General features: G+C 40.5%; 2 protein-coding genes across 2 annotated transcripts; both read right to left on the bottom strand.

Annotated features, from left to right (window-relative positions):
* Positions 1–5221: 5221 nt before the first annotated feature.
* LOC142162178 (uncharacterized) lies at positions 5222–6050 on the bottom strand. The gene is made up of 3 exons (XM_075218501.1): positions 5688–6050; positions 5416–5583; positions 5222–5302 (listed from the first exon to the last, which is right to left on the bottom strand). The coding sequence occupies exons 1-3, from the start codon at positions 6048–6050 to the stop codon at positions 5222–5224; spliced, it is 612 nt and encodes a 203-aa protein (XP_075074602.1).
* A 9959-nt stretch (positions 6051–16009) lies between these two features.
* LOC107813907 (acyl carrier protein 1, mitochondrial-like) lies at positions 16010–19112 on the bottom strand. Its single transcript, XM_016639223.2, has 2 exons — positions 18793–19112; positions 16010–16475 (listed from the first exon to the last, which is right to left on the bottom strand). The coding sequence occupies exons 1-2, from the start codon at positions 18982–18984 to the stop codon at positions 16299–16301; spliced, it is 369 nt and encodes a 122-aa protein (XP_016494709.2). The 5' UTR covers positions 18985–19112; the 3' UTR covers positions 16010–16298.
* Positions 19113–19500: the final 388 nt, after the last annotated feature.

The following is a 19500-nucleotide window of genomic DNA, read 5'->3' as shown; positions in this document are numbered from 1 at the left end:
ACACCGACTTGATTACTTTATAGCCAAGGATATGTAGGCAACCTCCGAAGCAAGGTTCGGTCAAACTTTTTCAAAATGCTTCCAAATGGAGTTTCAAATGGGCAAATATTGCTCGTAATTGCTCAATTTATCTTTGCCCGAAAATTCTTCATATTTCCGAGCAAAGAGGGGAGCTGTGAGCATCTAATTTTTGTCATACATGAAAATAACTCCTAAAAATAAATAAAAATAATTTTAAGGGATTTTAGAAGTTTTTCTTTATTTAGTTGCATTTCATGCATTTTTAATATTTTAAAATCATAGAAAAATTATAAAAAATGTCACGTTTTAATTTTATGTCATCTTAGGTCCAATTTGCATGTAGGAATTAATTTTATTATGAAAAAAATTACAAAAATGGTCATTATTACATATTTAGCTTTTAGTTTTTAGAAAATAGTGTTTTTATTTAGTTTTAAGTTAATTAGTTGTTTTAATAGATAAACAATTTTAATTTTTACAAATTAGATTGATCTAGGATTAATTTAGGATTTTATTAGATTTTTAAAATCAATGAAAAAGAAAAATAGAAAAAAAAAGATTTTGATTTAATCTTCCTACTCCAAAGTTAAATAGCCCAAATTCATGACCTAAATCCCTTCAAGCCCAAAACATTGAGCCCATACTCATTCCCCATTTGACCTAACCTAATTCTTACCTCTATAAAATAACACTTAACTTCTAAAATGACGGAAGACATATACACCCTAGACCCACCTTAAGTTTCAGCCGTTTTTTGGAGACTAAAAGAGACCCTCATATATCATCTTTTTCTTGGACATATTTTAGAAGAAAGTATCTAACACAAAAAACACCCGAAGAAATCTAGAATCAGCCGCAGTTGAAGCAATGAGCCGCAACCTCCCCCTAGAATTCTTCTAAGCTTCAACACCACACACAGATTCGATAGAGAAAAACAGACAAAAGAAAAATAAAAGGCAAAGAAGGAAATTCCCTAGATGCAAAAGAAACAGAAAAGGAATGAGAATAGAAATTAAGGACCTAATCTCTAAGAGAAAGGAACGTTGCTGCCTTCTTGAAACAAAAATGGACCAAATTGAGGCATTGTTCAAGTGCGCCAACTCATTATTTTTCTTCGATTCCTTGTGACGCACCCACCCACCCCTGTACAAATTTAAGCTGCAGAATTTAATTAACATAAAATGAGGAGAGTAGCAGTCATATTATTTCAAGCTCGTAAAGCTATTGGAGATTTTGATTTTCTCAAAATTGTGCAATCTGAAATCCACCACGAACTCTCCGCTAAACCTTTTCAGCAAAGCAGGTGAAACAAGTCTCCTAATCCTTGGGTTCGCCGAGGTCGCCATCTTGTGTCGAGGTCTAGTCAAGCGCTCATAATTTGTTGTTGTAGACGATTCACAGTGAAGCAATAAAAGGTCCGATCTTTATTTAGTTTTGATTTTTATTTTTATTGATATATTGCTTGTGCTTAGTTGTTGGTTGAGTTTATTTTGATAAAATCTTGTATGAAGTAACCTACTGTATGGTTGTTGGAACTATCCATGTGTTTGTTGTTTCTATTGTCTTTCATGTTCATTAAACTTATCAGCTGTTGGTTTAAGAACATTTGTGGAAATTGATGAATTATTAGCCAAGTTGATTGTTAAAGGGTGTTGCAGAATACCGATGCCTTACAATGGATTGTTGACTTTTGACTACCTTTTTTTCATAAAAAGGAAACTTTTAGTTGAAGAAATATAAGCTGGTAAACTGAAAATAGAGTGATAAATAAAAAGATTGCTCCTATTACTATTTCTCCAGAATTTGGCCAAAACTACATGTGGATTTGGGCCTGTCCGAGGTTAGTCGTTTATAAGCATGCTTTCAACCTATCTGACAATTTAGCAAAATGGTCTTTATGTCCCGTAATTACATTTTCGAATACGTAACTTAAAATAATGATTGGATTTTCAACTAAACTATTAATTAGTTTCAATTGAAATTGGGTTTTATGTACACGTTCGCGTGATATATTTATTATTCCAAAAACTAAAATCAAGGTATGTGTTCGCGCAACTTTGGACGCAACAATCTTAATTAACAAAAGCGTGATTAATTGTAGACACGTACGCGTGACATGATTCTTGACGCACCAAACGAAATGGGTACACGTACGCGTGACTCGTTTTAAAATATTTCCAGAATTACGAATAGTCAAGCAACTAAAAGCGGTTTAAAAGGATAAATGCACATAGGTCCTAAAATGAATAGTTGAACAATTTAAGTCAAGTATAAATCGTTAAGCGACCGTGCTAGAACCACGGAACCGGGAATGCCTAACACCTTCTTCCGGGTTAACAGAATTCATTATCTAGAATTTCTGGTTCGCAGACTTTTAAATAAAGTCGAGAATTTCCTCAATTTGAAATTTAAAATAAACCGGTGACTTGGGACACCATAAATTATTCTAAGTGGTGACTTTAAAATTAAATAAAATAATCTCATTTTGATTAATATCACTTTAATTGAAAAAACTCCCTTATATCCATCTCGGGTGGTAAAAAAGGAGGTGTGACAATTGGCCATTAGAAAATCCACACAACACTACTTTCAACTATAGCTCAAAGATACCATTTATCCTTCTTGTAGGAGTTTGAAATTGGAAATGCTGCCATTGTACCTTTGGAGGTCGTTTGGTTTAGTACAATGGATAAGGACAATAATTTCGAAATAAAATTTGGAATTGCATCATCCCATGTTTGGTTATAGCCTTATAAGTATTAGCTAATGCTAGAATAAATATTACACTAAATTAATAGAATTAAGTTATCTCATATAAAAAGTGGGATAGCGATCCCATAGCATATTCTTGGATATCTCACCATTGTACCAAACGAATTACAATTCAGTACTCATAATTCCAACGAATCCATAAATAACTAGAGTGAAGCAAGACCAGAGAATTATTATTTTGTGACTGCGTAGATAATCCATTTTAGTTAGAACCTTTTAGCCAAGATAGGAGGAGATAATATTTGGAAGAAAACACAATCATCTATCACCAAATAAGAGATAGTGAAGGAGAATTAGGATCTGTTTGGTACAAAGTTTTCAAATATTCTCATATTTGGTTGGCTTAAATATTTTGGAAAATATTTTTCTCATGACCTCATTTTCTTCCAATTGGGAGAAAATGTTTTCCTATCAAGAGAAGAGAAATTTCAAAACTCATTTTCAACCTACCTCACTCTATTCCCTATCCCCACTCACCCCTCAAAACCAACACCCTCCCTCCCGCATGCCTACCCCTACCCTAAGTAAAAATATTTTAGAGTACTTTTTTATGTTGTAGATATGCTGATAAAGTACTTTCTTTTTCATTTCAATAAAATGAGTATTTTCCTTTCATAACGTAGAAAAACATTTTCTATCATTTCAACAAAATGAGTAATTTCTTTTCATGTTATAGAAAAAGTGCTTTTTTTAATAAAGTAAGTGATTTCAATAGATGACATCAAGAAGATATAAGATGTACATGATTTGGCATTTGAGCTTACAAAAAATATTTTGGCTCCTATACATAATTGGCTAAGCCATAGCTAAGGAACTAATGAAATCCAAAAGTTGATCAATATTGTTGATATGGTATAGTCTAGACCGACAAAACAAATTGGCAATACACAGAGCCTTTAAAGAACCTATAGGAGTTGAGTTTTCATCAAAATATCTCTTATATCTCTCTGTCCAAATGCACCAGAAAATACAAGCAGGGACCATTGACCGGATTTTCCTGATGACTTTATCAACTTTCTATAAACTCCAGCTCTAATAAGCATCCTTGACTGTGTAAGGGGTGACCTATTTAAGACCAAAAAGGCAAAAAAATATACCATATGTCTGAAGCCACTTCACAGTGTAAGAGTAAGTGGCAAGTACTTTCAGTTTCCTTTTGACACATGTAGCATCTGTTAGGTAACTGGAAGTTCCTTTTTATCAGGTTATCTTGTGTGAAGCATGCCTCATATAATGCTATCCATGTGTAACAGATATCCTTTGGTGGCAGCTTGGTTCTCCAAATAAGCTTCCAGGGCTAGTTGTCTATCATGTGATTAGTAGAAAACATTTGTTGATATCCCACCTTGACTGTGTAGATGCCTCCACCATGATTCCCCCATTTAAGTCTATCCACAGCTTGGGGGTTAACATTGTTTTATTGTAGTCTTGCATAGAGGTCTAGCAGCTCGTTTATTTCCCAATCATGCATGTCCCTTCTGAACTTCAAGTCCCAATTGACCCCTTCCCTGTATGCGGCAATAACAACATTAGGATCTTGGGCTATGGTGAACAAGTTAGGGAATTCAACTTGAAGGGTAGAGTTTCCAAGCCATTTATCCTTCCAGAATCTGATGTATGTACCATTCCCAACTTCAAAGTGGATGTTCTGAGCAAAAGTACTCCATAATTTGATTATGCTTTTCCATAATCCCACACTGTATGGAGCACTTGAGACTTTTCAACACAAGTGATTCAGCTCTCCATGCTTGGTTTTGAGGACAACTTTCCAGAACCCAGCATCCTCCATATTGTATCTCCATGACCACTTCATCATGATGCTTTTACTGTGTGCTGCTAGATCTTTAATTCCCAATCCCCCTTGAGTTTTTGGTTGGGTAACCATTTTCCACTTGATCAAGTGGAATTTATGTTGTTCATTATTGCCCTCCCAGAGAAAGTTTCTTCTTAACTTATCAAGTTGCTTCAAAACCTTTGCTGGGATTGGAAATAAAGTCATATAGTAAGTTGGTATGCTATCCAATACACTGTTGATAAGTGTTAATCCGCCCCCAAATGAAAGATATTACATTTGCCATGATGCAAGTTTCTTGTCAAACTTTTCTATGATCCTATCCAAATTTTAGTGGATCTAAATTTTGCTTCCAAAGGTAAACCAAGATAAGTAGATGAAATTGAACCAATTTTACATCCCATAATACCACCCAACTCATCCATATTTGGGACTTCATTAACAGGATAAATGGTACTCGTCGACATATTCATGTGCAAATCTGAAATAGCTTCAAAAATGAATAAAGTTAGGTTTAGCTGGATCACTTGAGACCACTCAGCTCCACAAAAAATCAGTGTACCATCTGCATAGAGCAGATGAGATACAACAGTTTTGAGTCCCAACATTACTCCCAATTTTAAAAGCTTCTATCCACTATAATTGGCTGGCTTTCTGCAGCATTTTACTAAGCCATTCCATGGCCAAGATGAAGAGGAACGGTGAGATAGGGTCACCCTGTTCACTAGGATAGAATACTTAATAGTAGTGATGCTAAACTTGATTCATCTTATCCATCTTTCTCCAAAGCCTATGTGCCTCAGAATTGTGAGCAAGTATGACGAGCTCACTTTGTCAAAAGCTTTTTCAATGTCTAGTTTAAATAACAACCCTGGCTCTCTACTCTTAAGTCTCCAATCTAGTGCTTCATTTGCAATGAGAGCAGCATCTGTGATTTGTCTCCCTTTTACAAAAGCATTCTGACTCCCTGATACCAACTTCCCAATGACTGTTTTAAGCTTTTCAGCCAAAAGTTTATAAGCAATTGTCTATAATCTTTGAGATCGGTTGCGCCTTTCTTTTTAGGAATCAGAGCAATAAAAGAGGCATTAATAGATTTAACCATGTAGCAACTATGGTGAAAGTGATTCATTGCATCAATAACCTCCTTTTTTATAATCTCCCAAGCATGTTGAAAGAATGCCATAGTAAAACCATCATGTCTTGGAGCCTTATCTGGAGCACATTTTTTAATGATTGAAAGAATCGCATGCTCCTCAAACTCCCTTTCCAACCAGTTTCTCTCAGCTTCTGAAATCCTAGCTAGATTGTCAAACCTAGTTGACGGCCTCCAAGGTTCATTCTCTATGTACAACTGCTGGTAAAAGTTCAGGATTTCACTTTTGATTTCCTCCTTATCTTCAGTGATGACTTCCCCCATCTGTAGCCTATTAGTGCAGTTGTTTCTTCTATGAGCATTAGCCATCTTTTGGAAGTACTTTGTATTTCTATCTCCATCTCATCTTCATTCCAAACAAAGGCGAACATCTCCATTGAGTGACTGTAACTGCTATGGTTTACAGTCAATAGTTCTTAACCAACCCTTTTTTTTTTTTATTAATTAATTCATTATTATATTATGTCTTTCTTTCTGAAGGGCTTGCGGTTTATTTCCTTAAGCCATAAGCATCTTGATTTTTGTCTCCATGAAATCTCCTCAATCTTTGCTAACTGCTCAGGTTGATCATTTGAGCCTTCTCAGCTTGTGTTTGAACTCTGCCTTCAGATGATTGTTCCAGTATAGTTAGTTCATTAAGTGCCTTACTTTTTTGAGTTTCTAGTTTTCAAATACATCCCTATTCCAGCATGAGATGTCTTTCTACAGATTCCTCAGTTTTTGAGTCAAGATGAAGTCTGGACTGCCCACTACTTGATAACTGGATCATCATTCTTTAATTGAGTCCATGAATCCCTTTGCTAGCAACCACATATTCTAAAATTTAAAATAAGATGAATTGGAGTCCCAATTCCCACATTCAAGCATTAGTGGCTTATGATCAGACTCTACTCTGGGTAAAGCCACCTGCTTTATTGCCTTGAAGCTGTCATTCCACTCAGATGAAATTAAGAACATATCAATTCTAGAAGCCTGAAGTTGTTCTTCACCTCTAGACCATGTATATTGAGCTCCCTGTAGGGGTAAATCCAATAGTTCCAATTCCAATATAATATCAGAGAAAGATTTCATTTCTCTGGACCTTCTAAGACAATTGAATTTTTCATGCTCATATCTGCATACATTAAAGTCTCCTCCTATCACCCAATGCTCATCCCAAATACCCCTTACTGCTGCCAATTCATGCCAAAGATCATTTCTTGTTGCAACTGAATGTCGCTCATATACCCAAGTATAATACCACTTGAATTGTTCTTGGAGACTTTCTAGAATGACAGAAACTGAGTATATACCTTGCTGAATGTTAATATTTTTCCACAACCTCTTGTCCCACAAAATGATGACCCCGCCTCTTGTGCCATTTGCTTGCAAATCTGCCCAGCTAGCCCATCTATTTCCCCATAAAGAACCTACTAATTGTTGTGACCACTCTTCAATTTTTGTCTCCTGCAAATATACTATATCTTCCTTCCACTTCATCAACAAAGATTTGATGATCCCCTCTTTTTACTCTCATTCAACCCTTAACATTCCAACTAAGGATTTTTACTTTCATCTCAAATGAGCTTTGTGAATCCTACCCCTTACCCTACCTTTCCCTTTTCCCTGGCTTAAATTCGAAACTAATTTTTTCAATTTTGTCACCCCTTTCTTCTTTTTTTGTCTTCGAACAACCCCCTTCGAAACCAGCTGCATTAACCCCAAATGCTTTGCATGCCTTCACCATAACCAACTTTGTCCATTTTGAAGTGGGTATAACAGAAGGAGTATGAACAATTTGTTGATTAGAAGAGTTATCACCATACCAAGGAAGAGAGAGAGTATCATTGTGAGATTGAGAAGAGTAATTAGATTCTGAGCCAAACAGTGGTGCTGATACCCTAATTTGTGGAGGAATAGAAGGAAATTCTATATCCTGGGGCAATTCTCCTTCATCATCAGCATCGCAGAGGCTTGGGAAAATACTCCCTTCTGAATCAGACATCATAGGCTTAGTTTCCAGAGCATGGAGTTGTATTAAAAGGGGATCAAGATTATGAGGTGGAGGTGAGGAGCGTATTTTAAGAAGACATGGGTCTTGGGTTCTGACCTTCCAGATATGTATCTTCTTATTCTTCTTTTTGGGCCTTTATTGTAATAAACTCGATCTGTTTTCTTTGTGTTTGAAGGCCCAGCTTCATTAATAATGCATGCACCTTTGTCTGGTTTCTTAATAATAACTTTTTTAGGCCCAACATCCTTAATAATACTGGCCCTTTTGGCTGGATTATTAAACCTAATATAGGGCCCTACCTCCTTGGCATATGGCAATTTTGAATTAAAGGCTAAAGGCATGTGTCATGCCTATGGCCTATCTATTGATTTGACAACTACAGACCTCGAAACCCTAACCCCTTCTTCTTCTTCAATGAAACCCTTGTTGCTGCTATCCACCCCATCTTCGGCAACCCATAATTTAGTGTGAGCATCTAAAATTATAGAAATTTCGTAACTTAGTTCTCTCACTTTCAATTCTAGTTTACTAGGAATATCTTCAATTGATTTGTTAACACAAATCCTAGCCCAGTGCAGGTGAATCCTTTTCTTGGTGTCTTCGTCGGCGTCAACGAAGCCGCCACACAATTCACTAATGAATCTGAAAGAGCTTTCCGACCAAGCATGGAGAGGAATTCTAAAAGCTTTTTTCCATCTATGTTCGGAGTTTGGTTCTACCATTGCTAATCATGTGACCGCCGACCACCACTCCAGTGACAACCTTCTTCCATTCCAGTACCAATCACCTGCCTTGACTCTAACTGCTTCTTGGCGAGAAGGCATCTCAAAGAGGAAGAGATTGTGCACAATCGGCGTAACCTTCAAGCCTGTTATCACTTTCCATTTGTTAGTATGTTATGGGCGGCTTTCCAGTCGTGCCCCATGACTCCTTGGGCGCGCCCCGTGGCGTCCTAGCAAGCCTCCCAATGCCTAGCGCCACGGACGGCCTCGTGGTCTTGGTCGCGCCAAGTGACAAGCACGCATGTGCCTATGTCGCCCCACCGATATCCCTCGCCAGCACCCAACCGCAGGCGGATGCCAACAGCGTCGCGCGCGCAGACCCTGATGCTAAAGACTATGCTGCTGACAACGGACCTGTTTCTGCCTTATAGAAAATTAAGTCTTTTTCATTGTAAATATAGAGTAGTTTTATTCCATGTACTTTCATTATTTTTCTCTAGCTTAATCAAGTCTATTCTTGTAGCTTTGGTTTATTTTTTTAAGTATTATTAGGGGGATCAAGCAATCAAACTTTCTAGCAAGCAAACAATTCTCTGTACTGGTGTCTCTCCCCCTCGATATCGCGTTGCCTTTCTGTAATAGCTTTCATTAATGCAATCAAGCTTTCTTTCATTATCAATTCTCATTCATGTTCTCTCAATTTCTCTTGATATTGGTTTTCTCGTACAGCACTGACAATCTAGTCTAGCGTACGGAGGGGACACTTAGTTGGCGGACAGCAACTGCACTGACATCAGTTGCTTAGCCTTACGTCGCCCTTCCAAGGAATCTCAGGAAGGCGCCGCGTAACAGTTGGTATCAGAGCCTAGGCTCGACATCGGACGAGGGAACGCATTGCCATTACCACCATTTCTGACCATGGTGAATCATAGGGACCGCATTGCGGCCCTTGAATAGACGGTCGACGGATTACTGCCCATCATGGATACGGTGCCTGAACTAAGAACCAGCCTAGGGAAAAGGTTGGACGACCTGGACCGCAGGATGCTCCAGGCCGAAGTTGACATAGAAAACATCAGTCGTGACTCCGAGGGAGACCGGCAAACGGCAGCCACAGAGGCAGCCAAAATTTTTGGCAAATTCGAAGGACTCCAACAGGAGCGTGCCGAGGATTTAGCTTACAAGGCACAAGAGGCAGACAGAGTGACTGTCATGCAACAAACTATTGACGACTTGACAAACAAGCTCAATGTCGTCAATGCTGCTTTACAGGGCCTGCTGCGAGGCGGTGGAAACCAAATCGGGGGCGCTGCAAACCCCACTTCCGCGACACAAAAACTGAAAATTCCTGAGCCAAAGCCATACAGTGGAGCTATGAATGCCAAGGAAGTGGAGAACTTCATTTTTGACGTCGAACAATATTTCGATGTTGTTGGGGGCCTAGAAGAAGCTAAGAAGGTAGCAACTGCTGCCATGTATCTCCAGGGTGATGCTAAACTCTGATGGCAGGTGAAATACGAAGCCATCAAGGCCGGTGAAGATGCTCTCGAGACATGGGCAGAACTGAAGGCAGCCATATGCCTACAGTTAGTCCCTGAAAATGTTGAATACAATTCAAGGAGAAAGCTACGGGAGCTCCGCCAGACCAAATCCGTGCGGGACTACGTGCGGAAATTCTCTGCACTCATGCTAAGCATACGCGATATGGGGGACAAAGACAAGCTCTTCACTTTCCTAGAAGGGCTGAAACCTTATGCCCGTAGGGAGCTACAAAGACAACGGGTAGATACCCTGCCCAAGGCGATCCAAGCAGCTGAATGCCTTGGGGACTATCAAATGGAAACTCGGAAGGATAGGCCTCAGCCGCCTGCCTGAGCGGGATTCAAAGGGGGCCAGTCGAGCAATGGTGGCCCTAGCAGAAGTGGGGGAGATCGGGGCTCAACCAAACCTAAGGCTCCCTCCACAAGCAGCAACAGTGATGCGTCTAACAACAATGATCGGGGGGGAGGAAGCCTCCTTCAGGATGTCGTCATTGCGACGGACCATATTGGAACAATGAGTGCCCACATGCACAGATGAATGCCCATCAGACTTTTGATGATGGGACTGATGACGACTCAGATGATGCGGATCAGACTAAACCAGTAGGTGCCTTCAATGCAATTGTTGGCTCCATTTCTGAGGCATTAGCAGAGACTAATGCTGGTATCCGTAAGAAGAAGGACCCATGTCCCGTCACTAAGAAAGGGAAAAAGAAGGCGGATGAGGAGACTCCTCTTAAGCACGAGAGGACCTTAATGTTTGTTGAGATGAAGGTGAATGGCAAGCCCATTCGGGCCATGGTAGACACGAGTGCTACCCACAACTACTTAGCCTCGACTTAGGTGGAGCACCTTGGTCTAGTTGTAGGGAAAGGTAGAGGCCGTGTCAAGGCTATCAACTCACCTCCCCAGCCAGTGGGTGGAATAGCCAAAGAAGTACCAGTGAAGCTTGGCTCTTACGAAGGAAAATTCAACCTGCGCGTGGTGATCATAGATGACTTCGAGTTGATAGTTGGATTGGAATTCCTGAGGCAAACCAACAACATGCATGTACCGTATGCTGACATGTTACTGATAATGAGAGCAAACGGGACCAAGCCCTGTATTATCCCGTGCATGCCCATGAAGATGGTCGTTGAAAACATCTCGGCCTTGCAGTTGAAGAAGGGCGTCAAAAGACATGAACCCACGTTCCTGGAAACCCTCTGCATTGAAGATGTAGAACGCTCCTCGGGTCCCATTCCTGAGCCCGTGAAGGAATTACTACTAGAGTTTGAAGATGTCATGCCACAAGACATGCCAAAGCGACTACCGCCTACCCGCACTGTGGACCATAAAATTGAGTTGGTGCCAGGCGTGAAGCCACCCACCCGGGCGCCTTACAGAATGTCACAACCCGAACTCACCGAGCTTCGAAGGCAATTGACGGAAATGCTAGACACATGGATTATCGTGCCCTCCAAATCCCGATACGGGTCCCCTGTTCTATTCCAAAAAGAACATGATGGTAGTCTACGACTCTGTGTGGTCTATCGGGCTCTAAACAAAATTACTGTGAAGAACAAGTACCCTATTCCGCTAATGGCAGACTTGTTCAATAGACTGGGTGGTGCGACGGTGTTAACCAAAATAGACCTGAAGACAGGTTATAGGCAAGTTCGGATTGCAGAGGGTGATGAGCACAAGACGACCTGTGTGACAAGATATGGGTCGTACGATTTCCTAGTTATGCCATTCGGCTTGACTAACGCCCCAGCTACGTTTTGCACTTTGATGAACCAAGTCTTCCGAGAGTACATTGATGAATTTGTGGTGGTCTACTTGGATGACATTGTGGTATATAGCCAAACATTGGAGGAACACCTGATGCACTTGCGGAAGGTCCTAGCTCGATTGCGGGAGCAGGAACTATATGCGGAGCTATCTAAGTGCTCCTTTGCTCAAAAGCAAATTGACTTCCTCGGACATGTCATCGAGGAAGGGCGGATCAAGATGGACCAGCAGAAGATTCAGGCAATCACAGATTGCCCACCGCCTAAGGATATCCACACCTTGAGGGCGTTCCTTGGTCTATGCAATTTCTATCGGCGATTTGTGAAAAACTACTCCCTCATTGCAGTACCATTGACAGAACTCCTCAAGAAGGTCACACCTTGGGAATGGGGACCCAAGCGAGCGGATGTCTTCAACGCATTGAAAGCGGCTATATCTAGTAGCCCCGTCTTGGCCCTTCCTGATCTGGCCAAGCCATTCGAAGTACAAACAGATGCATCTGACTATGCCCTCGGTGGAGTCTTGCTACAAGAAGGGCATCCTGTAGCGTACGAGAGTCGGAAGCTGAAAGATGCAGAGCGACGCTATGCCGCCCATGAGAAAGAATTATTGGTTGTCGTCCACTGCTTGCGCCTCTGGAGGCACTATCTGTTGGGGACCTCGTTCGTGGTCAAGACAGACAACACAGTTGTTAGCCATTTCATGACCCAGCCGAAGTTGAATGGTCGACAGGCCAGGTGGCAGGAACTCCTAGCTGAATTCCACTTCAACTTGGAGTATAGAAATGGGAAGACCAATCATGGTGCTGATACGCTCAGTCGAAGAGTTGATCTAGCATCGGTGTGCCTACTCGCCACCCTAAGGGGAGTGAAGTAGCCACCTCCATCAAGGACCAGATACAGGATTTACTCATCAAGGATCCTGCTGCACAGTATTTGGTTGATTTGGTAGGACAGGCAAGACTCGCCAGTTCGACATGGAAGATGGTTTCTAAAAGTGAAAGGGAACCCACTTTATGTTCCTAAAGGAGGAGATCAGCGAAAGACTCTTCTGGATGAATGTCATGATACTCTGTGGGTCGGCCATCCCGGTGAGGAACGCACCATGGCATTACTTCGCCGTGCATATTATTGGCCTCAAATGGTTGATGATGTTGCTCAGTATGTGAAGACTTGACTAGTATGCCAGAAGGACAAGTCAGACCGCTTAACACAAGCGGGACTCTTGGAACCACTAGTTGTCCCAAAGAGACCTTGGGAAAGTGTTTCCCTGGATTTCATCACCGGATTACCCAAGGTCGGAGATCTAACAACTATCTTGGTTGTGGTAGATCGATTTTCCGAGTATGCTACCTTTATTGCTGCCCCACAATATATATCAGCAGAAGATTTAGCTCGACTCTTCTTCTCTCATGTCGTCAAATATTGGGGCCTGCCCAAAGACATTGTTAGTGATCGTGACTCATGCTTCACTAGTAACTTTTAGACCCAACTCTTTAAGTGTCGTGGGTCGAAGCTGAGTCACAGTTCAAGTTTTCATCCGCAATCTGATGGTCAGGCGGAGCGGTTCAATGGTATATTGGAGGAATATCTCCGTCATTTTGTAACCGGATCACAGAAGAATTGGGTGAAGCTTCTGGATGCTACTCAACTGTGTTTCAATTCACAAAAAAGCTCTAGTACAAACAAAAGCGCTTTTGAAATTGTTACCGGAGAGCAACCGCTACTCACACACACAGTCAATGCACCAAATATGTCTAAATCTCCTCGAGCTGCTAGCTTCTCAAAAGAGTGGAAGCGAAATTTGGAGATAGTGCGGAGCTATCTTGTCAAGGCTCAAAAGCGGATAAAGAGGCATGCTGACCAGAATCGTCGCTTTGTTGAATACCAAGTAGGAGACAAAGTGATGGTCAAAATTCCAAAGCGTTACTTATTTGCGGGGGTCCATGACCCTCGCCTATTGCAAAAATACATTGGACCCTTGTCCATTGAAAGGCGCATTGGGAAAGTTGCATACCGGGTGGATACCCTAGCTTGGTGAAAAATTCATCTTGTCTTCCATGTCAGCCTCCTGAAACCTTTTCGGGAAGACACGAAGGATCCTTCACGGAGCCAGCTCACAATACCCAGTATTCGAGGGCCCAATTCAACCAGGAAAAGGTGTGTTGAAGCTATCCTTGATAATAGAGTGATTCATTCCTCAAGGAAAGATCACCAAGAGTTCTTGGTGAAATGGCAGGGCTGTGATGCAGAGGAGAACACTTGGGAGAGGGGAACAAACCTCAAATCCTACAAGAGCCTAATTGAAGATTATCTTGCAAGTAAGGCGTCGAGGACGTCGCCAACTCAGGTGGGGGAGAATGTCATGGGCGGCTTTCCAGCCGTGCCCCATGACCCCTTGAGCGCGCCCCGTGGCGTCCTAGCAAGCCTCCCAATGCCTAGCGCCACGGACGGCCCCGTGGTCTTGGTCGCGCCAAGTGACAAACGTGCATGCGCCTCTGTCGCCCCACTGATATCCCTCGCCAGCGCCCAACCGCAGGCGGATGCCAACAGTGCCGCGTGCGCAGACCCTGATGCCAAAGACTATGCTGCTGACAACGGACATGTTTCTGCCTTATAGAAAACTAAGTCTTTTTCATTGTAAATATAGAGTAGTTTTATTCCATGTACTTCCATTATGTTTCTCTAGCTTAATCAAGTCTAGTCTTGTAGCTTTGGTTTATTTTTTTTAAGTATTATTAGGGGGATCAAGCAATCAAACTTTCTAGCAAGCAAACAATTCTCTGTACTGGTATCTCTCCCCCTCGACACCGCGTTGCCTTTCTATAATAGCATTCATTAATGCAATCAAGCTTTCTTTCATTCTCAATTCTCATTCATGTTCTCTCAATTGCTCTTGACATTGGTTTTCCCGTACGGCACTGATAATCTAGTCTAGCGTACGGATGGGACCTCAGTTGGCGGATAGCAACTGCACTGACATCAGTTGCTTAGCCTTACGTCGCCCTTCCAAGGAATCTCAGAAAGGCGCCGCGTAACAGTTAGTAAACCATTTTTGAACAACTTCATGGTTTGGAGACATGTTGAATGGGTCATTAAATCTCCCAACTAGACATTTAGAAAGAAAATGAGAGTTACTTGCTTCAGCCTCTGCATTAATTTTGATTTTATTCTGATCTGCTACTGCACCATTCGTCTCCATTGAAGGCCAGAGCTCAGGACTAGCAGCTTCAAAATAAGATCTTGACCGACTTTGGTATTCCAGTTCGACGTCGGTCTTTCTGGTCTCCATCGAAATCTCAAGATTTTGTCTGCAATGTCGCACCAACCTCCGTTTTCGATGGTTTCTAAGATAATCGCCGATGATTTCCTGTCACCCACCATGCCTCAATACGAACAAATATGTCGTAACTGTTGAAATTCTGGTATACTCTGTAAAATATAAGCCTCTATTTTCCTTACCTATCTCCTGCATAAGTTCCCCTCTCCCCGTGAAGCATCTTTCAAAGCAGCGCATACCCATCTTAGATTGTTTTCATCGATTCTGATTTTACCAATGAACCTCCTGCTGCGTTCATAGAGTAAAAATCATCTAACCTGATCTTCATTAATGTCAATTAGTTCAAAAAACTTGTCTCTTGCTGAAAAATAAGCCCTCCCCTCCATCATGGAAGATGGGGACTCCCCAAAAAAGACCAAGAACTAATAGAAAAGTTGTTTGTTTGAAAGTTGGCTCATTTTCCCAAGAGAGAGAAAAAGGCAGCTTCCTCTTAGAAAAAGTACTTTTGTTTTGTTTAAACAAGAAAAGGAGTATTTTCTTCAGTCATGAAGCTCAAATTTTAACATTCTTCTTTTTTGAAAAATTAAAACAACACATTTGTTCCTTTGGATTTATGTGAACTTTTAATGGGTAGGTTTTTTTTTTTTTTTGGTGGGGGGAGGCGAGAAGAGTAGCATAGAAAATTATTTTCCTAAAAAAAAAAAAATTACTTTCTAACCAAACACTAGAAAATATTTTCCGGAAAAAGTTTTTCATTCACCAACCAAACATGGAAAAATAAGTGATAAAACCACTCATTTTCCAGGAAAATATTTTCCTTCGTACCAAACACACCTCTAATCCACTCCAATTCTTGAGGTTTTATTGCAGTTGATAATTTTCCTTCATAATAAGCTGGAGATATTTCACAGCTCAAGATCCAGCATCAGCTTCACAAGTTCATGAGCCAGACTAGACAGATTTTTCAAATCAGTGCAACAATCAAACCAAGCTTGAATTTGTGGCATTCGAATATTATAAGAGGAAAGACGGCAACAGAATAAATACTGAGTCATGTCTTCCAGAAAAGCAACAAAAGGATGATATAATCCTCAATGGCAAAGCCTGAGCAACTGGTCTTCCAAAGAGTCTGATTATTGCCTCTCTCAAGAGGATCAAAATTCTACAACCTTGAACTAGTCAAATGACAAGGAGCAAGTGTACCTTTGATTTTGATGAACAAATTCAAACAAACAAAGATGCATTGAGATTAACTAGACATTGGATGATTATAAATATACTCAATTGCATGTTCGCAGGACTCTATCCTGACAGCTTCCTTGTCTGGAATCTCCAGTTTGAACTCTTCCTCCAGAGCCATTACAATCTCTACCGTATCTAAGCTGTCTAAGCCCAGATCCTTCTCAAAGTGGACTTCAGGGGTCACCTGCATAAAAGATAACCATTAACCATAAAGCCCATAATGATTTCCCAGATAACGAATAAGTATCCAGTTAACTTTGCAGGGTTAAATTGTTTTACCACCAGCGCAATCCTTAATCATACATTAGAGTTTTTCCAAAAGGCGTTCCAAACTGATCATATAGATATACCATGAAAAAATAATCTTAATTCACAAACTTGTTTTGATAACATAGATCTCTGAGAACTAGATCGTCAGTTGAAAGATTTTGAAGTTATCTGTGCAGTTTTTTTTCCTTTAAGCCTTTTAAGGCACCGGGCGCTCTAATTGTCTTCTGGAACATCACTTTCTCTCTTTAATGGGAAGAAAAAGCTGCATTATCCTACTCTCTTCATCTACTTTGAAAACTTCCACGTAAACCTAACTATTGTGTTTAATCCATCATCACACCAAAAGTTCAGTGCAAGAACTGCAAAGACCTAAGTGAAACACCTGTTGGCATGTACTTTCCCCCATTTAACGCAGACAAGAAAAGAAAAGAGAGAGAATGATCATAACCTAATTTTTGAAGTTCTTGACAGACAATTATCCTAATAGCTTTCCTGTCACAACAGAGCTCTAAAAGCATCATTTCCTTTTTCAGATAATTATCTCCCAAGTTATAGTCCATTGGACCCCAAGTAAGCTACTTAAAATGGTTCATGCCTCCTAAGTTGCTCGGACTCTTCACATTCGGTGTCGCACCCGTGTCAACACGACGTGGGTATGGGTGAGGGTGTGGGATCTGTACCGGATCTGGTAAATCGATTTGGGGTACTTTGACCAAAATCGAGGGAGAAAATCGAGATAGATACAATGATTTCTAAAATAAAAACAAAAATAGGGTGAAATTGAAGAAAATGGAATACCTTGAATATAAAGAGAATTTTTCTACCCTTACAAGCACCATGTGATAAAGAGAATTTTTCTACCCTTACAAGCACCATGTGATGTTTTCACATAATGTCTCATAATCTAGGCATATTTTTGTAACTCTAGTTTTAGATATTTGAATTATCCCGCACCCGTATTCGCACCTGGATTCATACACCTGAATCTTATAATTTAGATTATGAAGATCCGACATCTACATCCGTACCCGAGTTCGAACAACTTAGCATGTCTCTGCAATTTGTTCCAAATTTAATCTTAAATATGCTAAACAATAGCTTAGAGTTGGAGGCTTTCCTGGCTGGTGCTACTATGCACACTATGCAAGTTATGTGCAGTCTCAATCCTTAGTTCACCTTTTTCTTATATTACAACCCTAAATCCCTCCTTCCCCCGCCCCACCCCCCAAAAAATCCCGATAACCTTGGTGTTCATGTCAACTTGCGTGCACCTTGACTAATTCCACAGGTACTCGTGCCTCCCACTAGCACAGGTACCGAGTAACTCTGTACACCAAGGCTTAGATAGATTGGAAGAAATCACCTAGCATTTTGGCCTCGCTGGGATTTGAACTCGAAACCTCCTAAATTCCCCATTAATTTCCTTCATTAACCAATTAATTGACTTATCTTGAAAATAAATGGCAGCTAAAGTTCTGCTAACCTGGCACTTCAATGCAAAGACAATCTAATAGATAGATCAGTTCTTTTCTACAGAATCAAACTACACTAAGTTTGATTGAAATTCATGAAAAAGAAGTAAATAATTCTAATGATAAGCTCTGAACATAGCATGCAGCAGGTGCCTAGAGAAAATTCTCGGCTAACTTGTTTTCCAGTCTTTAGGTCATCTAGAGCTATGAATAAACATTTACCATCCACCTAAAAGGAAACAGAAAAGATAAAAAAAAGGAATCAACTTCTCTTTCCATTCTCAAGCTTCCCAGACAGAGATTACACAAGTGAGCATTTTGTGTGATAGTGTTACACACTAAAATTACACAATTGAGCATTTTGGATGACCGTGGTATCTGTACCAGCGCACCTCGACTATTCCACTGGATACCTGTTACCTCTCACTAGCACAAGTATCTGATGACTCTAGATGGGAAATAGATAACTATAGAATTTGATAAAAGATAAACATATACCAACTCCTTTTCATTTTGTTTTGTTTCAGGTAAATAGACTCTCATATCATCTGGATAAACATATGTCCATTTTACCAAAGCTATAGCTAAATAAAAACCCTAATGTCCCAGCCTTGACCAATAAACAGCTACCTACGATGCAAATAAACCATCAATTGAACATGTATTCATATATCTCAGATCTGATTCACTTCATCAAATGGGTTTTTACCAAATAAATCGAAATTTAACCACTCCCATAAAGAGAATTGAGGAAAATACCTTGGAAGGATCGACTTTGGGGAAGCATTTGACGACGTCAAGGACTCTGTTGATGACCTCATCTTTAGTGATATGGTCATCGTGCGACGACATCAATCTGACAGCGGTTAGCCTCGATCCATTTGCAGCTAAGGCTTGGGTTGCCGGGACCCGGATGTGGCGGAGTATAGCAGATCTCAACGCCGACGCCATTGTTGTTCTCGTCGTTCTCTCTTTTCTGTTTCGGCCTTGTTGCGAGGGGAAGAAGTGCTGAATTAGACACAGGTTTTGAGGATTAGTTTGGGTATTTTACACCTTGATGCCTAGGAGGGGAATAGCAAGCCCCGGTTCAAAAGTGCTTAGTAAATAGTGACTAGTATATTAAGGTTTTTCCAATTTTACACTTAAAAAGCTCCAACTTCTCGATTTATGGATTTTTTTCTATGTCTGTTTGACTCAAAAAATATCGGAACTTTTTTAAATAAATCAATCAAAGAAAATGAAGGGGTAAATCTTAGTCAGTCTAATCCCAGATCAAAGAGCTAATAGTATAGATAGTATATAGGATGAAAGAGATACAATCAATCTTATTGAAATTCAATATTGTGGCTCTCATCAATCGATGATGGATATAGCTTTACATGTTCTTCTGCAGATTGCTTCTTTCCTATGAAGATACAAGAAGAGAGCTTGGGAGAGAGAAAAGGAAGGAGAGACTGCCCCCTATCG

Source organism: Nicotiana tabacum, chromosome 7, assembly GCF_000715075.1.
Source record: "Nicotiana tabacum cultivar K326 chromosome 7, ASM71507v2, whole genome shotgun sequence".
NCBI lineage: Eukaryota > Viridiplantae > Streptophyta > Magnoliopsida > Solanales > Solanaceae > Nicotiana > Nicotiana tabacum.
This window is presented reverse-complemented; position numbering and strand designations above follow the sequence as displayed.